Here is a 19,854-nt window from a genome sequence, read left to right on the forward strand (position 1 = left end):
TTCAGAAATGGGAAAATGGGGAGAAAGATGCGATTTGCACACCTAAAATGGGGAACGAGGTGTGATTTGCACCTGATGGGCATTAAATCCCTGAGGGGAGCCCAGTCCTCCTCACCAGCCCTTCTCCGCCGTGATTATAATCCTTAATTTCAGGTTTTGCCACCTGCACTATGTTTCATAAAATTTTAAAGCTAATGCTCTGCCAGACTCCAATGGCACGGGAGCAGATGTTTAAGTGCAGCCTTGGATGAATAAATTATGGAGCCCGTGGATGTACAGGGAGGGAAGGAGAGGCTGGGTGGCTCTGAACGGAGAGATAATTGATTTAAATGACATTGTCCATTGCAATCGCCTGGGACTGGCTCTTTGGGCACGGGCAGAGTAAGAGATGTGGCAATTAGAGATCCTGCTCTAGCGACAGCAACGACTTGCCTGCACGCGATCCCTGCTCAGCCTTTTTTTTGGCAGCTCTGAGGGTTTTCTACCTCTTTATCCCACCTCGAGCATCAGGCAGGGATGTTGGGGACGGGGGAGCTGCAGCAAGGACGTGGGGAAAGGATTTGGGGCTGGAGGAGAAGCTCCGGTGTGAGACGCTGCCGGGGAGCAGCCTGTTTGGGTTCTCCACCGCAGCGCTGGGGGGATGGCATTGCAACGTCCAAGTACCTGCGGGGGAGAGTGTGTTAAGCATTAAAGAGCTTTTTAATTTTATAGAGAAAGGCGTAAGAAGAATCAGTGGTTGGACACCAAGTCCAGACCCGGCAGCACTGCGTGACCGGGAGCAGGAGGATGCTCCTGCCCGGAGGACGGCGGTGGCAAAGGGCAGGGTGTCCTGCCCAGCCGTGGTTTGGGGGACGTCCCCCCACCCTGCTCACTGTGGCACCACGGGGCTGGGATCACCCCATTCCTCCCAGATCCCTTTGAAATGATGAACCCCCAGCCGGACCCGCTGCCCTCCACGTGCCAGGGGCAGCCGGTGCCGGGGGCAGCCGGTGCCGCCTGCTCCAGCCCGGTGTGCGGGATCCCGCTGTCCCCTTTGGCCAGCGCACCCAGCAGAGGCTTTTTCCCCCCATTCAGGCTGACAACTGGGCCCCGGCTCAGCTGCTGCCTGCTCGGCATCGGCCTTTCAGCCAGCGGCAGGTGCGAGCGGGGCGACCCCGGGCCCCGCTGCCGTAATCCCCGCTCCCCCCGGGCCCTCCTCAGCACAATATCGTCCCCTCGCCTCAAGAATGTTTTTGTCTCCCCTTCACAGTGGCGAATTCTTTTATATATTGAAAAGAAATCTCTTTCTAATCTCCCTGCGCAGGCACGGCTGGGGAAGCGTGGAGGATCCGCTCCCTCCTGGGCAGCTGCTGCCCGCGTCCCTGGCAGCAGAGCGGGCGGCTGCACGGGCTCTCACCCACCCTGGCACAGAAACCAGCTCACCCACGCGTGGGAAACACGGAGGTGACACGGCAGCGGGTCTGTGCTCTGTCACCGCTGTGCTGCACCCGGCTCGGGCATCCCCGCAGGGCTGCGCCTCAGCTCAGCTCCTCCGCACAGTGAAAACGCGACTCGGCGACACTTTCGTTATGTGTCACCCTGTGCTGAAATCACACAGCAAACCCAGGGCGGGAGGGAAACATCCTCCTCCCCGCGGCTTACCAGAGCCTCCCTTCCCCTCCTGGACCGGCCCCACAGGCACGCAACCGCATCCTCTGCCACACACGTGCGCAGACACGAGCACACACACGCTCCCCGCTGCCACCGGGGACGGGGCGGGGGGCACAGGGGCTCTGCAGGGAGGTGCTGAGAGCGAGCAGGGCGTCCTACAGCGACACAGCCGACTGGAAATCCCACCTGGCAGCCCCAGCAGGACTCGGGAGGGGTGTTTTGGGGGGGACCAACCCGCACAGGTCCCTGCCAAGAAGTGGGGACAAGCGCTGCCCTGCCCGGGATGCTGCTCAAACACGGGTCCCTCTTCTCTGCTGCACCTTCCACTTCCCTTGACACGAGTCTCTGCATCAGACACGTTTCAGTACCTGCTCTGGCAGCTCAGCACAAGCCCAGCTTGTCCACGACCAGCTGCCTTTTCCCACAAACAGCTCCAGAGAGGACCCACGGAGCAAAGGGGCATCGATTAAGGACACAGAACAAGTTTCCTCCTGCAAATGCCATCAGTGTTTATGGCAGCAGAGCCGAGGAGCTGGGAGAGAGCAGAGCTGCAGCGCCTGGGGCAGGAACATCCCCAGGTCCACGCGGCTGTTCCTCAGCAGGACGCCTTCAGCTGCAGAGTAAGAGATCAAACCCAGCCAGGGCTTCGCTGCCTTCAGGACACCGTGCTCAGGCTGTTCTTCCACCACAGGGCACAAGCTGCAGAGCGGCTCCGACCGCACGTGGCGAGAAATCAGTCACGGGCGCTGGGTGCCACAGGGGCCAGCGGGGTTTGTCTGTGTCCCAGAGATCAGCGCGTGCCAACCTGGGCGACCTGCCCCGCTGCTGCAGGACGGGCACAAACCCACCGCGGGAGCACCCCAAACCTCATCCAGGGCGGGTGCTGCGGGGGGCAGGCGCTCGGTCCTGCCGTTCCCAGGACAGGCAGCATTTGTGGACTCCCAACAAGCTACGAGAAACTTCCTTGGGAACCCACAGAATCACAGAAGGGTTAAGGGTTGGAAGGGCCCTCTGGAGATCATCCAGTCCACCCCCTGCCCAAGGAGGGTCACCCAGAGCACGTTGCACAGGGTCACATCCAGGCAGGTTTGAATATCTCCAGAGAAGGAGACTCCCCCCCACCCTGGGCAGCCTGTGCCAGGGCTCTGCCACCCTCACAGCAAAGAAGTTCCTCCTCATATTCAGATGGAACTTTCCATGTTTCAGCTTGTGCCCGTTGCCCCTTGTCCTGTCACTGGGCACCACTGAGAAGAGTCTGGCCCCATCCCCTTGACACCCCCCGCAAGGTATTTGTAAGTGTTGATAAGATCCCCCCTCAGTCTGCTCTTCTCCAGCTGAACAGCCCCAGCTCCCTCAGCCTCTCCTCATGAGAGATGCTCCAGCCCTCTGACCATCTTTGTAGCCCTTCGCTGGACTCTCTCCAGTAATTCCTTATCTTTCCTTGGGAACCCGCCTCGTTCCAACTCCCCCCTCCCCGTTCTCTACACGCTGCTAACACCCCCTCCGTGCTTACCTTCACGAGTAACCCCCTCCGCTCTCCACGCTCCCTCTGCTGAACAGCCAGCTCTGAACAGGGCAAGTACCTTGAGCCCCAGGCACGGCGCAGCACACCCAACCCTGGCCACCAGCGGCCAAAGGCTCATGGCCCGGGACAATTCCCATCACAAATCCGAGCAGACACCGTTGAGGTCACGGCCAGAGGCACAGCGCCCTGCCGTGTCTTCCCTGTTAGCTCTGCTGCTCTCCAGAGGAGGCCTGAGGCACAGCCCAGGCGTAGCACTATAAATATATATTTTTTTAAATGAGAGTTAGGGGGAAAAGCTGTGGTTGGTAAGAGGGAGAGGAGGGAGAAGGGAAAGCAGCGCCGTAGCCCTTGCTGCTGCCAGTCTGGATGCACAGCAGGGGGTTGCAGACCTTGTCTACCCTCTGCTGGGAAACACCCCCAGGAGCACAGGCCACTCAGCAAAAGCTTATTTATTAGAATCACAGACTGGTTTGGGTTGGGAGGGACCTTAAAGCTCATCTCATTCCAACCCCCTGCCATGGGCAGGGACACCTTCCACCAGACCAGGTTGCTCCAAGCCCCATCCAACCTGGCCTTGAACACTGCCAGGGAGGGGGCAGCCACAGCTTCTCTGGGCAACCAGGGCCAGGCTCTCACCACCCTCACAGCAAAGGATTTCTTCCTCACATCTCATCTCAATCTCCCCTCTTGCAGTTTAAAACCGTTCCCCCTCGTCCTGTCACTCCATGCCCTTGTCAAAAGCCCCTCTCCCGCTTTCCTGTAGCCCCTTCAGGTGCTGGAAGGTGCTAGAAGGTCTCCCCGGAGCCTTCTCTTCTCCAGGCTGAACAGCCCCAGCTCTCTCAGCCTGTCTCCATAGCAGAGGGGCCCTCTGAGCATCTCTGTGGCCTCCTCTGGACTCGCTCCAACAGCTCCACGTCCTTCTGATGTTATAAAGATTAAAACCCTTCTCCCCTGAAGGGCCCTCCCCAGCCCTTGTTTTCACACCCCAGTGACACCTGCCCAGCGCCAGGGAAGCTGGCACAGTGCTGCTGGGGAAGGGAGAGCTGCTTAACTGAACCCAGCTGAAGATTTACGGATCTCTCCCTCCACCCTGCCCCATGATGCACGAGACATTGATTCATTTCACCCTGAACTCCAAGGTGCTGATCAGCCTGGAAAGTGAAGGCGTTATTTATGATGTGTGTTAAAAATCAGACCTCGCCAACGCTAGAGGACAGGTTTGGGAACCTGCGGGTCCCTCCCAGCTTAGAAAACCTATTTTTAACAACCTGAATCTCACGACACCCTGACGTGGCTCCGACGCTCGTCAGAGCAGCTCCTCTGGCCACAGATGGATCACAACGTGGTGATTCAGTTCCTGTGTTCTTCTGAGAGTCTCCAAGGCAAATTGCAGTGATTTGTCCCCGTATTTAAGAGCTGAAGAACACACAGGTAAAAGAGGAGTCTGCGACAGGCCTTGGAGACGCTGTGCCTGTGCTCCCACCACCTCTCCAGCGAGATGTGCCACGGCACTGGGACACGGAACCGGGATAAAATATAAAGTACAGTACTGCACTTAGTGTTTCACGTGTGGAGTGCACCTCACTTGCGCTTCGAGGCTCATCTCCAAAGCATTTTCAGGTGCAGCTCAAGACACTCCTGACAGGCCACCTCTGTCCACTCCCTGCTACCTCCAGCCAGAGATTAAGGCTGAAAATTAAACCCCGGGCCCCTTCCAGAGTGACAGCAGCTGAATCAACACCAAGTTTAGGAAGAAGGCGCTTCCACCGTGACTTTAGAAGCTCTTTCTAGCTCTCAATTAAGTTTCGTAGCTGTTAAACACACTTGGTGACCTACCTGGCAACTCAGGAAAGTGAATTTTTCTTCACTCTGTGGCATTTCAGAATTCTGTATTAGTCCACTGTCACCTAGTACAGAGAGATGTCAACTACAACCAAAAAAACACACAAAGCTTGGAGCTCTTTTTTGTTAAAACTGCTGTGATGTTCCCTACATGGCAACTGTTTAATTAATTGTGCTGCAATATTTACAACATCCGATTTTCCTTTGTGATTTCCTCTTTAAGGCTGGCAGTATACCATGTGATTTTCTTTACTAAAGCTAGATCAACTTCCATTTGCTGTAAATATGCAGTGAAAACCCCCCCAAAACACTGCTGCGCTCGCTCTGACTTCTCCAGCCAGCCCAAGGTGGAGTGTGAGTACAAGCTTCTGCCAAAACAACAACCTTCAGACAAAAAACCACATAACCCCAACCCCAAAAGTCAGCCTAGGAGCAGCAGGAGGAGGGAAGGGAGGACACAAAGCAGCAGCTGGGGTATTTTAACGAGGTTTGAGGGATCAGCACCTAAAACACCGCCTGTACATCGATGATGCTTCAGTGTTCATGAATCACCCCCGGGATGTGGGCGGCGTTGAGCTCCCAAAGTGGAAGTTATTCATCCCATCAGAAGGCCACAGGGGGAAGTTTCTCCTTCCCCTGGTAACAGGCGAACTGCTAGCTATTTAATGGCACTCTGCTTTTTTTAACTGAACAAAATTGTTCCCTCATTGTCCATTTTTCCGGGGGGTGGGTGACTTTCTGTGCTCAGCAGCGGCTGCCTCTTGTTTCAGGCGTCCTGCGCAGCAGCCTGCTTCGATGGCAACACGTCCCCTGGATGAACCTCAGCCCTGTAACGCTGGGAATCAGGATGGCTTGTGAACAGGATGAATCAGGATGATCAGGAGAAAACACACGTTTCCTTCTGTGCTGCCAGCTGATTCATTTTGTCCAAGCCTGGTCCAGCAGCATCTGTTCACAGAGCAGGAGAAGAGAGCCCGCAGGTGACGATCCCAGAATCACAAGCAGGAAGAAGAAGAGTTGTGCGCTCCAGCCCCTACAGTCAAAGGCCTCATGGTGGTCACGGTGCTGTCTCTCCGCTGATGGACGTTACTTGAAGGTGGCATTAAAGGCCCTGCCAATGACCAGCCTGCGCACTTCACTGGTGCCTGCCCCGATCTCATAGAGCTTGGCATCCCGCAGGAAGCGCCCCATGGGATAGTCGTTGATGTAACCGTTCCCACCTGCAACCAGAGAGGTGTCCAAAGTCATTTCTTCTCTCTGATTTCAGGGGCTGAGGGTGGGACGGGAGAGAGCATTGCTCTTGCAACCGCTCAGAGCCAAACGCTGCCGGTGACTTACCCAGACACTGAATCCCATCCAGAGCCACCTGGGTCGCGCACTCTGCGGAGTACAGGATCACTCCAGCGCAGTCCTAAAGGAGAGTCACAACGATGGCAGTCAGGAGAGGTGTCACCTGCCTGTCTCCCATCTCCGTGCTGCTCTGACCTTTCCATTACTCTACAGACATCTGCTAACAAGCCCCAACTACTTGATCACAAAGTGCAGGATTCATTCCCCAGCGAGCCAGAAGCTGCAGCCTCTTTCTGTCACTACAGAATCCTCGTGTCAGGTCTGTAAAGGCCACGTGAGGACAGAAAAAGGAAAAAAAGAAAAGAGAGGAGTGCAGCAGGGGAGCTGGTCTCTCACGAACACACATCACACCCCCAGGAGACCAGTGTGATTTGATTTGGCATGCAGGGCTCTGTGCTCCCACTGCTAAACACTCAGTCCCCTCCTTTGCTGGAGGTGTGGTGACGGTTGTGGTGATGACAACACCTCAAATGACTGCTACAGCCCCAGCAATAGCCAGGAGAGCGTGTCTGAGCTTCCAATAAACACCTACCGATGCTGCTACATCTGTTGCCTTGTAGGACAAGGCTTCCTTTTCCTTTGGGGGGAAAAAGCAGCACTCAGGGCTGTGAGCGAGTCATTTTAACCCCCAGTCCAGAACCTCCACCCTGCTCACGACCCGGGACCCCAGGGAAAGGAATTCCCCCAGCAGACACAGCCCAGGGGGAGTGGGCTCACCTTGGCGTTGAAGTGGCCCCGGTCACAGGCCTTGGCCACGTTGTACACGTACTGCCGACACGCCATCAGCCGCGTGTACATATCTGCCATCTTGCCCTGCATCAGCTGCACGGCACAGAAGACAAGGAGACAACATGAGCAAGGGGGGGGTTATCTTCTGCATGAGCACTGGGGATCACCCCTTCCCCAAACTGTCTCAGAGAAACCAGAGAAGTGATAAGACGTGGATTCGGCAGACACAGATGAGGGAGCTGGAGGTTCTGTCAATTCACAAGCTCCCCGACGTCAGCCACAGTCCCTCACCCACCACCAGCAGCCTCGGGCAGACAGGCCCAGAGATCCTTCCACCTTCTCACCACAGCATTCCATCACGCAGCCCCAGCACAAACTCCAGGCAACCTTCTCCATGCAAAGCCCTCCCAGGACATGAGCTCTGTCTTCTCATTTTAAAAGAAAAAGCAAGGTGACATAAATTTCTAATTTCCTTTCTGCCTCACCTGGAAGTGGCCAATCTTCTGTCCAAATGCTTCTCTTACATGTAGGTATGGAATGGCGTGGTCAAGAACAGCTTGCATGAGCCTAAGAAGAGCACAGATATGCAGGAAAACAACAGAACTATTAATTAATAATAATTAAACCTTGGAAGTACAATCTAAGGCAAAAAGGTTCTCACCCCTAAAGTGATATGCTGCTGTCCTCCTATAGCTGCACTCAAACAGTGCTAAGAATAAAATGCAAACGTCCCATTTTTCTCCCTAGTGCTCTACATGTTGCTCTTTTGGGACATCTTGTGGTAAGGAAGGTCTTACCTATAAAAGATGCCAAGCCCTTACCCCAGTGGCCCACCAGACAGCACGAGTCTCTCCAGGTCCAATCCACTCATCAGAACGTAGACTCCTTTGCTCAGCGTCCCCAAGACGTTTTCAGCTGCAATCAGCAAAGGAAAGCGAATTACTTACGTGCAAAACCAAGCCAAGCTGTTGTCTGAGGGCCTGTGTTCACTGGGAGAGGATTCAAGCTTCCAGTCCCATTCACTTTCTTTTTGGCTTGAGACACAAACGTTCAGGATGAGCTGGACAGGCGCTGAGGTTTGATACATATACCCCCTACCACTGAAATGTCTTTTCAATCCAACCACAGCCAAAAAGGAGAAGGCTTTGGGGGTACAACCTCTACTAGGGTTATAAAGTGCAGCTACCATCGCTGCTATTCTCTTGCCTGTTTTCTACAGAGGCAGGTGCTCTTCAGAGATCCTCCAGCTCAGCATTTGTACCAACAAGAACAGGAGACTTAATAGCCCGTGAGGACAAATTGGGAGCTCCCTTCCCCATCCCCTGAGTTTGTATCTAACCCAGACAGACAGCGTTACCACCCGATGTCTGCTGAGTGTGTGTTTGAAATGAACCCAAATCCTGGTCTGACATGCTTGGGTCACCTCTCTGAGCACTCCCAGGCCAGGAACCAAAGCTCACACAGGCAAGCAGTCAAAGCTCACCGCTTACCACGCGTCGGAGTGACGTATATGAGTCTTCTGAGATTGGAGAACACAAACAGTCATTATCCCCCCTTCTGAGGGGGGCTGAGCAGAACATTGCAGTTGTTATAAATAAACGTTTGGAAAAGACAAGTATTATTTCTGTGAAAATGGAACAGGAAAATAGCCACATTAGATAATGGGCTGAGAAAAATCCTCAAGAAACCGTTTCACTTTGGGACAATTAAAGCATGTGCTGATGTTAAACAAGTATGAAGAGAGAAGCAGGATCAAAAGGCTCATCTCAGCAAGGCTGTACTCTTACAACTGGGAGAGAACTTAAAGCCTAACAACTGTCCTTCGTAGATGGACAGAGATTATCCACTGATCACACCATGTAGGAGAACTGACACACACTTCAGGCTTTGATCACAAGAGACCTGAGAGGTGTGATATGCAAAGTGAAAATGAGGCAGGACTTGGACACATGCATAGTCTCCTGAAATAAATAATCTGTTTTTCAGTGGCACAAACTCATTCACTCCTGCTTACTGAAGAGCATGGTGATGTAGCGTATGGAGAAGTGCAGCCTCTGCAGGGCCATCATCATCATGTTGGAGCTAGGAAGAGGACGAAGAAGAATGGAGCTTGGCTTTCCGAGGAAAAGCTCAAAAGCCCCACAGACAAGAAAGAAAAATACTAATAGCAAACATTACTTTGAAGACCAGAACACAAATGCCAGCATCAGTAACACTAAAGTGACAAAGCTGATCGTGAGTAATGACATCTCACAGCTAAAAGAGGACTGAAGAGCCTGAATGCTTTCCTGGATGTCCAGGGAAGAGGGATGGATAGGTACGTGGGGAGCTGAAGGACACGTGTGCTGACTGCACAAGGGGGGAGACCTGCTGGCTGGGAATCACAGCAAAAAAAAGAAAACCCACAACGTTGGGGCTCTGAACCAACTTTTACCAATGCAACATGACTGAACGACTCCATGGACACCACTTTTGATGAGAAAAACAGCCACTCGGTGGAGCGTGGCTGACAGTGGAACCCACGTATCTCAGAGTGGATGGCATTGCAGCGCTAGAGGACATCTTCATCTGAGAGAAACATCCTGCAGACACACGAAATGGCATCAGACTGGTTCAGCTTCCAAGGCAGAAGATCAGAAGCGGCATCAGTGGCCAGAGTGCAAAGTGTGTTAGCTTTCAGCGCTGCAGTGATGGGCTTCTCCGAGCTACCAGAAAATGGAAATCCCGTTACCAGGAGAACACGCTGCCCTGTACGGATGATTACCCAGGAGATGATCTAAAGACTTGGGCACTGGCCTTTCTGATGTCAGAGGGGAGGGATCCAATAAAGTTAGAAATGTCAGATGTCAGCTGAAACTCACTTACTGCGAAGCTTTGGGTGGTGTGTGGGGAGCTGGAGTTACTTGCTCTGCAGATATGCAATCAGGATTTCCAGGAGTTCAGGTAAGGCATCCCCTCCACTTGCTATACAGTGGCTGTCAATTTTCTGTCAACAAAAATAGCCACTGGAGTAACAAAAGTGGCCATTCCAATGGCCCCTGCTGTACTAACTCATGGGGAAAGGAGGTCCATTTCCAGGCCCTCACCCCAAAAGGACTCAGAAATGTTCCAGGCAAACCAGAAGTCTGTTGGATGGTCTCCAGTGACTTTGGAGGAAAAAAAACATCAAGGCAAATAAGCTCTCATGTATACAAGATGGGGAGCTCTAATGCAAACAGACAAGTTTCTTTGGAAGCCTCACCTAGGCTTTGTGGTTACAAGTTAGGTCCATGAGGGTGAAAAAGAGTGACCTAACAAGGGATGTGCTCATTCACTGCAACCCAGCAGATTGCACTCTTCCAGTTCCACCAGCTCTCTTGCCAGGCTGCCAAAGAGCAGATAACCATCTGCAAAGCCCTCTAGGTCACAGTCTGAACACACATGTAATTAGTGATCCCATTTATCTGATCAAGAAGACAGGAATCATGCATGCTGCCATGATCTGAACCCAACTCACCGGGGATCTTGCAGTCTTCAAAGATCAACTCACAGGTATTAGACCCTCTCATGCCCAGCTTATCGAGCTTCTGGGCCGTGCTGAAACCTGGCATTCCCTGCAAAGGCAGGATGGTAAAAACACATTTCAAATCTCAGTTCTGACAGACTAAATAAAATCACTAGATGTCTGTGAGACTTCCCTGACCACACGAACACGTGTAGAGTACCAGACGGGAGTCGAAGTGAACTGCCCACTCTGGGAACAAGAACAGGCATTAAGTGCAGAGGAGGCAAATGAGCAGAGAAGCAGGCACACGTGGGGGCACATCTGAACTGAGTGCATCCATCTTCTCATGCACATAAATATTAAATAAATAAATTATTTAGATAGCTGCCAACACTGACCCTCCTAAAGTCAGGGCTGCAAGCTTTGCCAGTCACTGCACGTCAGGGTAAGCCCATCAGAAGGTTTACTGTTCTCTGAGATTTTATATTTCTTCCAGTACCATTTATTTTATTACAGCTTCCTGTCTGCCTTGTGGGGCCAGAGATGTGTATAGCACAGCCTCAAATAATTGAAAGGGAAGAAAAAAGCCAATAGATTCCTGTTTTCCAAGGGCTCCCCATTGAACAGCCTGTTTCTGCTCCCTTTGGCCTGCTCTGCTTTGCATAAATGTTTGGGCCATCTCAGGATTCCCAAAGGGGCAGTGCAAGAAAATGGGGGCGGGGGAGAAATGATCAGAGCTATTTTAATGCCTTGGCTTGAAAAAAACCACATGAAGTTAGATAATGGGATAGTAGGACATATTTACATGGCCCCCAATATCTCTGGCAATTTTGATGTTTTATTCCTAGTTCAGTGGTCTCTGTACAAAAAGCTTGTGAGAATTATTAAACCTACCCTCTCCACAATGAACGCAGTTATACCTCGGGAGGCTGGGACTGCATTAACATCAGTTTTGGCATAAACGATGAGGACATCTGCATCCGGCCCGTTGGTGATCCAAAATTTGTTCCCATTCAAAACGAAGTAGTCTCCTAGAAGCAGAGAGCTGCAATCTGTTAGCTCACGACAGACACCACCTATATCCTCACTCCATTTATTTCAAAACAGGCGTCCAAGGATGCTCTTTAAGACCCCCACAAACAGCATGCACAAATCCTTCCCAAGTCCAAGAAAACTCCTGTCCTTAATTCCTGGAGTCCAAACACAGTTTAGCAAATGCCTGACAAAAGAAGGCACTTACCACTGGTTCCTTCATACCACCAACCTCCACCACCACCACCAGAAGTCCTCTTTTAGACCTTCAACCATCCACCTTGTGTCTTCACTACCTGGCTTTATCACACGTTGAATCTCCTGGGAGGCAGCACAAGCCTGCACACATGGCCTGGTATACCCAGGCCTAAGCACTGTATCTCAGTGGTGTTGGGGAGGTCAGTCTAAGTTTACAGGAGACATCCTCTACACCAGCTGTCTATCCAGGCAGCACATGACAGGCTTTACCTTTCTTATCTGCTTTCAGCTTCATGGACACAACATCAGATCCAGCATTGGGTTCGCTCATGGCTAAGGCTCCAATGTGCTCCCCGCTGATGAGCTGGAAGAAAAGACAAGTATAAGAAAGGGAGGAGGAATAGTTGCATTGTTTCTGCTCCCTCCTTAGCCTGCCTTCCTCTTTTTTTCCCTGCACTGAATCTCCACAGTAGCTGTTCTATGCCAGAACTGCAAATGAGAGCTGTTGTTCCTGGTGGAGTCCTAGCAGGGAGCTCCCTTGTGCTGCTGTGCTGAGGGAACAGAACCAGATCACAGCGGGATGAGAAGGATGATTCAGCTCATGCCTGAGCTAGGTGAGCGCAGCCCTGCTTACAAAACACCATCTCCAGGAAGGTGCCAAAGGAACCATGCAGGCAGCCATATGCTTCTCACAAGCTCCTTGCTCTGCGCTTGATGACTGCCCTTTCACATAACCAAGAGTTGTTGAACACAAAAGGCCGAGGAGGGAGATGAAAAGAGATCGCAAAGTTCTTAGAGATGTTCTCGTAGCCCCCACACTCGCCCTACAACAGCAGATGGACACCCTCCTTCTGTGCCTGCTCATACCAGGCTCTGGCATAGCTGTTGCTTCCTCTTCACTGTTCCTTTCATCCTGCCCTTTTCTCCTTGCCTTTTTTCTCCCTGTGTACTTTTATCCATCTTCTCCTCCTTTTGATCTCTTATTTTTTTAAAACCAGACTCAACGCTTACGATACGTGTTCAACCCATTCAACCCATCAGTGCATTTCTACAGAAGTCTTCAGGATATGCTCAAAACTAGTTCAGTTCCATCACATACTCTGTCATGAACCAGGACAAGAAGTGATCACGCATCTCATATTGAAAGGCAATGAATGAGGGCACTAAAATACACTGCAATGAGGACAATGCAGGGTTACACATCAGCAGGCTGCACAATGCTTTGAGGAAGCGACACTGTACTTTGCATGTTGTTTAAAACAAGTTTCTTGCACTGATCATGTCGGTGATATTTACAGTAGCTGGGATTCAATGTACTAGTTAAGTTCTTCCATGCATTTAAACACTGAAATCTGTTTAACATGCTTTTGAGTCACAAACATCAATGCTGCAAATGATGAAGTTGCACGTGCCATTAATTAGCAGAGGCAAACCAAGCATTTGGGCAGTGAGAAATGGAGAATATCAGAAAGCAGCGACTCATTCAGAAATCTCAAAACAATTTGGGAAGTTGGAAGAATATCAACCAGTGCCACCTCAAAGCCTCGTTTAGTAACGCAGCTCCAGAGAGCTGGACTATGCTCCCTACAGACATGGCCCTCAGCACAGACCGAGGTCAGTATGGATTAATAGGACAAAAATTAACAAGCTAGAGAAGGGCAGGTACAATATTTCCTAAAGGTTGGGTGTCTGAAATCAGCTAGTGCTTAAAATGCTACACACCATGAGAGACACTCATCCTTGCACGCAGCCAAAACCCAAATGCATTCCAGGTTCTTCCAGCCACATACCTTGGGCAAGTACTTGTTCTTCTGGGCCTCGTTGCCGTTACGCACTAGCTGGTTGATGCAAAGGTTTGAGTGGGCGCCGTAACTAAGCCCAACAGATGCTGATGCACGAGAAATTTCCTCCATCACCAGCACGTGGTCCAGATACCCCAAGGCAGATCCACCATATTCAGCTGAAAAGAGAAGAGAAACCTCATGTCAACCACCATGGAGTACATCACACGTGCACAAGATCCCAGGGTCAGGCTCAGCCTTGAACGAGATCAGAGACATTTAAAAGAGAGCTGCTGTTTTTGCCTCACACTGTCCCTAAACTGTACACTTCTGGCTTTCCCCAGATGGGGAAAAAACCCATCCTAAAAGATGGGTTGAACAATTTCTCATATATGCCAAAACAAGAGAGTTTTCTGTTCATTCCTAAAGGATGGATGGGTTGGGTGTTGTTGCCTCAAGGAAAGGTGCCGGCCTGCTGCAAGCAGTACTGGCCCAGGATTGCTTTGTACTGCACAACTTTGTACTGCACAAGGTACAAGAAAATAATCCTGCCAGACAGCTCCTCATATAATACAAACCATAGTGCAAGTTAGAGTGATGCTGCCCTTTCAAAATTACTCTTTGTGTACAACGTGCCTGTATTATCGTTCCATAGTAGCTACATATTTGCATTTCTTAATTTAGCTCTTTATAAAATAAATGGAAAATCACATCAAACCAACACAGTCTTCTTAGTTTTAAGAAAACAAAAGGCACTTATTTAAAATGCTCCCTTGATAGACTTGATCCACTAGTGTCCAAATTGAGTATATGCCCTCACAAGATTTCACATTATCTTCACATCCTAAATCCCAGTCTCCACCTCCTACAACAAAACCAGTGCCAATAAAGAAAGTGCCCACAACTATACGATCAAAAATAAGGCAAAAAAATTCTGGGCATGGGAGGGTTTTAGAGGTAAATCTTTGAGGAAATCAAAAAGGACAGGACTCGTGAGGGGATGGCTTATTTATAGTGTGGGAAACTGCTGTAAGCCTCAGGCACAACATCAAAGAAGAAAGAAGGTAAGAGTGAGAAAAAACAGGAGCAGCAGTAAATTGGGAAGAGTAAAGAGAAAGCAAGCAGAAATGCAGAGCCTTTCAAGCAGACTCAGCGCTGCTGAAAGAAACGCAGCGGCATTATTCCAACGCATTGCTATTCAGCCTGCTGCTGCAGAAACCTTTGCACCCACACATCCAGAAACACAGACTTTGCAGTGGGGAAAGAAAGGCCCCATCGGCTGCTTTTCTCCACTAAGGGCTTCTCCTCATTACACCGTGTCAGGGCATTCAGCACGCCCACAGCAGCCTCAGTAATCTGTAACATGAATCAAAACACTTTTCAACTAACCTGGGCAAGGCTGAATAAGATTTACCCTGATTTTTTCTGACTGGTTGGATGTGGTCAGCTCTCCATTAAGTTATCACAGCTTTTCAGAGCGTTGTTTTACACCCTCTAACTCCTCCTATTAGAGATGGATGTTTGTTCTAGGATACTTTTATCTATAGCTCTCCTCCTTCAAAACTCGCAGCAAACGCTTCATACTGGAAAAGTGCAACATGTTAGAGTTGCATATGTTGTATCTGGAGAAACCATTTCTGAACAGTATTTTTAAACCATAAAAGCCATTTTACAATTGTCCAGAAGTCTAACAAGGAAAAAGGATTCTGAGCCAGTGAAGAATAACAAAAGTTGCAAAAGAGTTTTTAAAAAACAGGAAGATAGGAGCCTCTGGACAAAATGGATGTCACATCACACACAAGGCTGTTATGGACTGGAAAAGGTGAGTTTAAGTGGCCTCTCTTGTTTGAAGAATCACCCAGCAGAAGGTAAAAGGCAGGAACAGACTTACCAGGAGCTGTGATCCCCAGAACTCCCAGTTCCCCCAGTTTCTTCCAAAACTCCTACAAACACAGAACAAGCAATCAGTCCAGACGCGCAGTCAGGGCATCAGCATAAGCAGTTTTCCCAGGTAGTTCCCCAGACAATCAATTTACCTTATTCTTGTGATACCTCAGAGGTAAATACATCGATACCTATTCCTCCTGCAGCAGCAGCTCCATCTTTGGACTAAGAACCCAGACAGACTTAAGGATGTTAGTTACGCTACACATGGGAGCAGTCTGTTGAATTCAGTGAAAATCCACAACCTAAATTTAATTCTGGAAGGACAGGTCCTAAGATTTAACTCATTGCCTAGTTTAAGGAGAATTTTGATGAATTAAAACCTCCCATTAATTTAAAAAACTGCACCCTAGGCTTTTGTATACTATCACTTGCTAAAAATAATTTAGGATGTTATGACTTAAATTTATGCTTGTCTTTGACCTCATGCATCCTTTGGCAGCACTGCGAAGGGCTGTCAGCCTGTGGCTGCCACAAATGGTGGTCAGCATAAGTTATCCATGACTGAAACCTTGGAAATACTTAGAAGAGCTGCTTTTAGCTGGCCATTTAACTCTTCTAGTAAAACAGCAACTGATCAGGAAAGCCAAGGAAGCCTCCTTGGGAGAGATTAAAACCAGGGAATGTTATAGCTGGGGCAGAGAGAGGTGCTGCCTGTCTCGCAGGCGGTATAGAACAGTTAAACAAGGTGACCAGAACAGAGAATCTGTGAACACTTTGGGCTTGTGAAGCTAAAGGAGCTGAATCCACCAGAGCCGCTCCAGCACATAACCGGTAGGTTTTCAAGAGTGCCAGGACACCAGCCACACGTGGGGACTGGACAGCATTACTGAGCTTTGCATAGCTGGACACATGTGCTGTGAAGTTCACCTGCCTGAGGACAAGCTGTCCCCCTTGACTGCCGACTCCTCCACTCGCCTGTTGCCCAGGTTTATCCCACTGGCAACACCACCACCCACCCGACAGCCACGACTCGAGGCACAGAGCTGCCGGCTGACCTGAACGTACACATCAGCTGTGCCTGGCACACGGCACCACAGAGCAAGAGGGAAGCCGTGACATAATGCAGCAGCAAAGGATGTCACCAACGAGGACCACACGTGTGCTGGAGGGGCCATCTCTTTGCTGCTGCTTCAGACTGCAGCCTCTCCTCCACTACATGATGGACACACAGGTGAGTGCTTGTCGCATGGCCTCAGTGTCCAGCGATAATTATCAGTGAATAGTTTCCAGAGACTTCAAAAAGTATTATTCAATAGCTCTGGATGACATCTGGTGCGCCAGGCTAAATTTATATACTTCACTTCAAAGCTGCACATATATCCCTGAAAACAGCAACATCAGAGCTCTGGGAAATCCTAGCAGATGTTCTGAGCTTTTTAAGTCGTGTGGAGCTTATGAAAACCAACAGTTAGATCTCTCATTTTCATCAATCAAAACATCCTGTTGCACATAATTTGTTGCTTTTATTAGGAAGGCAAGTTTCAGCTCGACAGACAAATAACTGCATTTCAGCAGTTGCACACAATATTTTCACAACAAATTTGAGAGAAAACTCAGATGTCCAAGAAAAGGTCCTAGCTAGAATACAAAGCACATACTAGAGATGGAGTCTGAACAGAGCCAAGCAGAAATACCACAATGAGAAGCCAAACAAGACCGTTATCAATCCATCTTTTTTCTTTTTTAATTGGATGCTGGCTGGGTTCTTCCCCAGGTCGCTGAAAGTCATTAACAAAAGATAAAACAGGAAATCAAAAAATTGTTTCCTCTATGGCTTTCAAGTTTGAAAAGTTAATGCATATGTTCCTGTGGTGTGGACTGGGACTCTTTGTCTGGGCTAATGTACAGATCAAAGTACCAGCAGGCTTTCACTACCATCTATTTTAAATGCACACATGAAATACTCACCCGCATGCCTTTGAATTCATTTTCCTGGTCAATCTGTTGGGCCTTTGGAGCCAAATGCTCTTGACAGAACTTTGTCATGGTCTGTCTGAGCTGGGGAAAGAGGAGAAACACATACGTTACTTCTCATCAATATATTGTCATCTTCGTCCCCAGAATACGGCCAACATTCCCGTGCCAGGCAACTCCAGGTTCCCAAACCCAGACACACAAGACCATAAGGAAAGGGATGTTCCAGGTTACTGGCTGTAAGAGCACATGAAAGGCCCTTTAGTCTTTTAAAGAGAAGATACTGATGTACTTAAGTTCCTCTCAGCGTTTAACCTTAACAATCTTACCCCAACATCAGAGAATGCTACTTAACTACTGCCTGCACTAGGGCTTCGGGGGATGTTTTTGGCCAGGAAACTTCGAAAGCCGATGAATATTGCTTATGATGTATCATCCTCATCCAGTAGCTGCTTATGGTTTCATTTAATTATATGCAAATGCCTGTAATAAGCATGCACACTAATTAAAATGTGTTAGTGTATCAAGCTGGAACTACATGAGCTATCCTACTCTTTTCTACAGAGAGGAAATTTGATTTGAAATTTGAATTTGAAAGTCAGGCATGCTTGTTGTTCCAAGTGTTAAAAACCTCAAAACCTTTTTCTAAACTTTAAACTCGGAATACTTACATGTGTTCTGCAGAAGTCTATACACATACTAGGAAAATATATAAAATATCTCAAGTGTTTTTATTATGAAGATTTTAAAACTTTGTCTAGATGTTATGGTAGAGCTTAATAATCCCATTTTCCCTTTTGCTTCTTTATTCCCACAAGTTAATGCTGGTGAAGGAACGGTCTCAGAGACTGAAAGCCTCTGCTGTATAACCTGTAGAAAGGACAGAAGCAGCAAACCAACACACACCCAGGCTTCTCTGCCCTTTTCTCAACCACACAATCAAAGCAGCCTCTTTTTTACAATTAAGACGATATGTTAGTTTCCATGGCCACCCAGACGTTGGATTCCAGTACCAGCAAACAAGTTTTCCACCCTGTTGATAGATCTTTTCCCCCCCGCACTAAGTTTTTAAACATTAGATGAGTTTCCATTGTGACAAAGTTGACAGCTGTAAACTTGAGCATAAAGCTTAAAAGAAAAAAAAAAGCGTAAAACCTTAATAATCTTAAACAATTAGAGACAGGGACACACTCAGACATCCCTGGTACTCTAAGATGGTTAATAGCAGTTACAGTGCTGTTAATTCACAGCTTCAAGAGCATTACTGAAGATTTATTTGTGATTTTTTTCAGCTTTTCCACCAGGTAGATAAGAACTACAAGAATATTTTCCTCCTTTTACACCTGCTGAATGCAGAAGCACAAAGAAACATCAAGTTAATTTGAGCTGATAAGGCTACAAACCGCAAACACAAAATTGGTAAAGAATACTGCTGTAAGTAGTAGAAGTGAGAATGAGTAATTATAAGAAAGAAGTGAGAATGAGTAAGTTTATTTTGTACATCCATATGCTTGCACTGTCATAATTATCTAGAAAGCACGGCTACAGCTCCAGACCCAGCAGCACCAAGGGAAGGAGCTGCACTGGCAGAAGCCGCTCTGGGACAGCCCGGGGCGAGTGCTGCGATGGCTAGCGTAGCTGCTCTTGAACACAGGAGGAAACAGTAAAGCTGAGAACTATTGTCCTAAAGCTTTATGTCCTCCATCGTGCAAGAGAACAAGCCGGGAGAGCTGCAACACTTCGAGAGGATTTGACGAGACCCAATTAATTCCTCTCTTGGATCACAAATATGATCACCAAGGGCGTCCCACGGGAACGCAGGGGCTTTTTTCACGCAGTGCTTCGTCGTGCGGCGTTTTATCGTGGAGAGGCGCCTTTCCCCGCTGAAAAAAGCCACAGCAAACTGGGACCGCCTTGTGCCGGGGCCACCTCCCGCCGGCCACGTGCCCGGGGCGCGCCCTCGCCGCCGGGGTCGCGCCGCGCCCCCTCTGCGCGCCCGCTGATAGGCCGGCTGCCCACGGCCGCGGCCAATCACCGCCCGCCAGTCGCGACACACCCCCCCCAGGGCGGGGCTCCGCCAGGCCCCGGGCCCGCCTCCCCGCCCCAGCCCGGGGCCGCCCGCCCGCGGGGGCCCGGAGAGCCGGGGCTGGCGCGGCCCTACCTGCCGCTGCTCCTCGCTCAGCCCGTTCACCGTGTCGTCCACCGCCAGCCCCGCGCAGCCCCGCCGCAGCAGCCCCAGCCTTTGTCGCCGCCGCGCTCCGCGTAGCCCCACGCCCACCGCCGCCCGCCCGAGCACCGCCGCCGCCATGGCTACCCCCGGACGCACTGGCGCGCAGGCGCGGCCCAGCCCCGGGGAGAGCCCCGCCCCGCCCCGCCGCCCGCCTTTCCGGTGGGGCCCGGGC

The 19,854-nt window shown here is 50.0% G+C and overlaps 1 protein-coding gene across 1 annotated transcript; it reads right to left on the bottom strand.

The window, feature by feature from the left end:
* Positions 1 to 5,047: 5,047 nt before the first annotated feature.
* Positions 5,048 to 19,764, bottom strand: IVD (isovaleryl-CoA dehydrogenase). The gene is made up of 12 exons (XM_068397762.1): positions 19,614 to 19,764; positions 17,447 to 17,536; positions 15,483 to 15,534; positions 13,601 to 13,770; positions 12,081 to 12,174; positions 11,475 to 11,611; positions 10,593 to 10,689; positions 7,918 to 8,011; positions 7,582 to 7,663; positions 7,085 to 7,189; positions 6,356 to 6,428; positions 5,048 to 6,237 (listed from the first exon to the last, which is right to left on the bottom strand). Exons 1-12 carry the CDS (start codon positions 19,758 to 19,760, stop codon positions 6,104 to 6,106), a joined length of 1,275 nt encoding a protein of 424 aa, XP_068253863.1. The 5' UTR covers positions 19,761 to 19,764; the 3' UTR covers positions 5,048 to 6,103.
* Positions 19,765 to 19,854: the final 90 nt, after the last annotated feature.

The sequence above is a fragment of the Nyctibius grandis genome, chromosome 4, assembly GCF_013368605.1.
Source record: "Nyctibius grandis isolate bNycGra1 chromosome 4, bNycGra1.pri, whole genome shotgun sequence".
Lineage (NCBI taxonomy): Eukaryota > Metazoa > Chordata > Aves > Nyctibiiformes > Nyctibiidae > Nyctibius > Nyctibius grandis.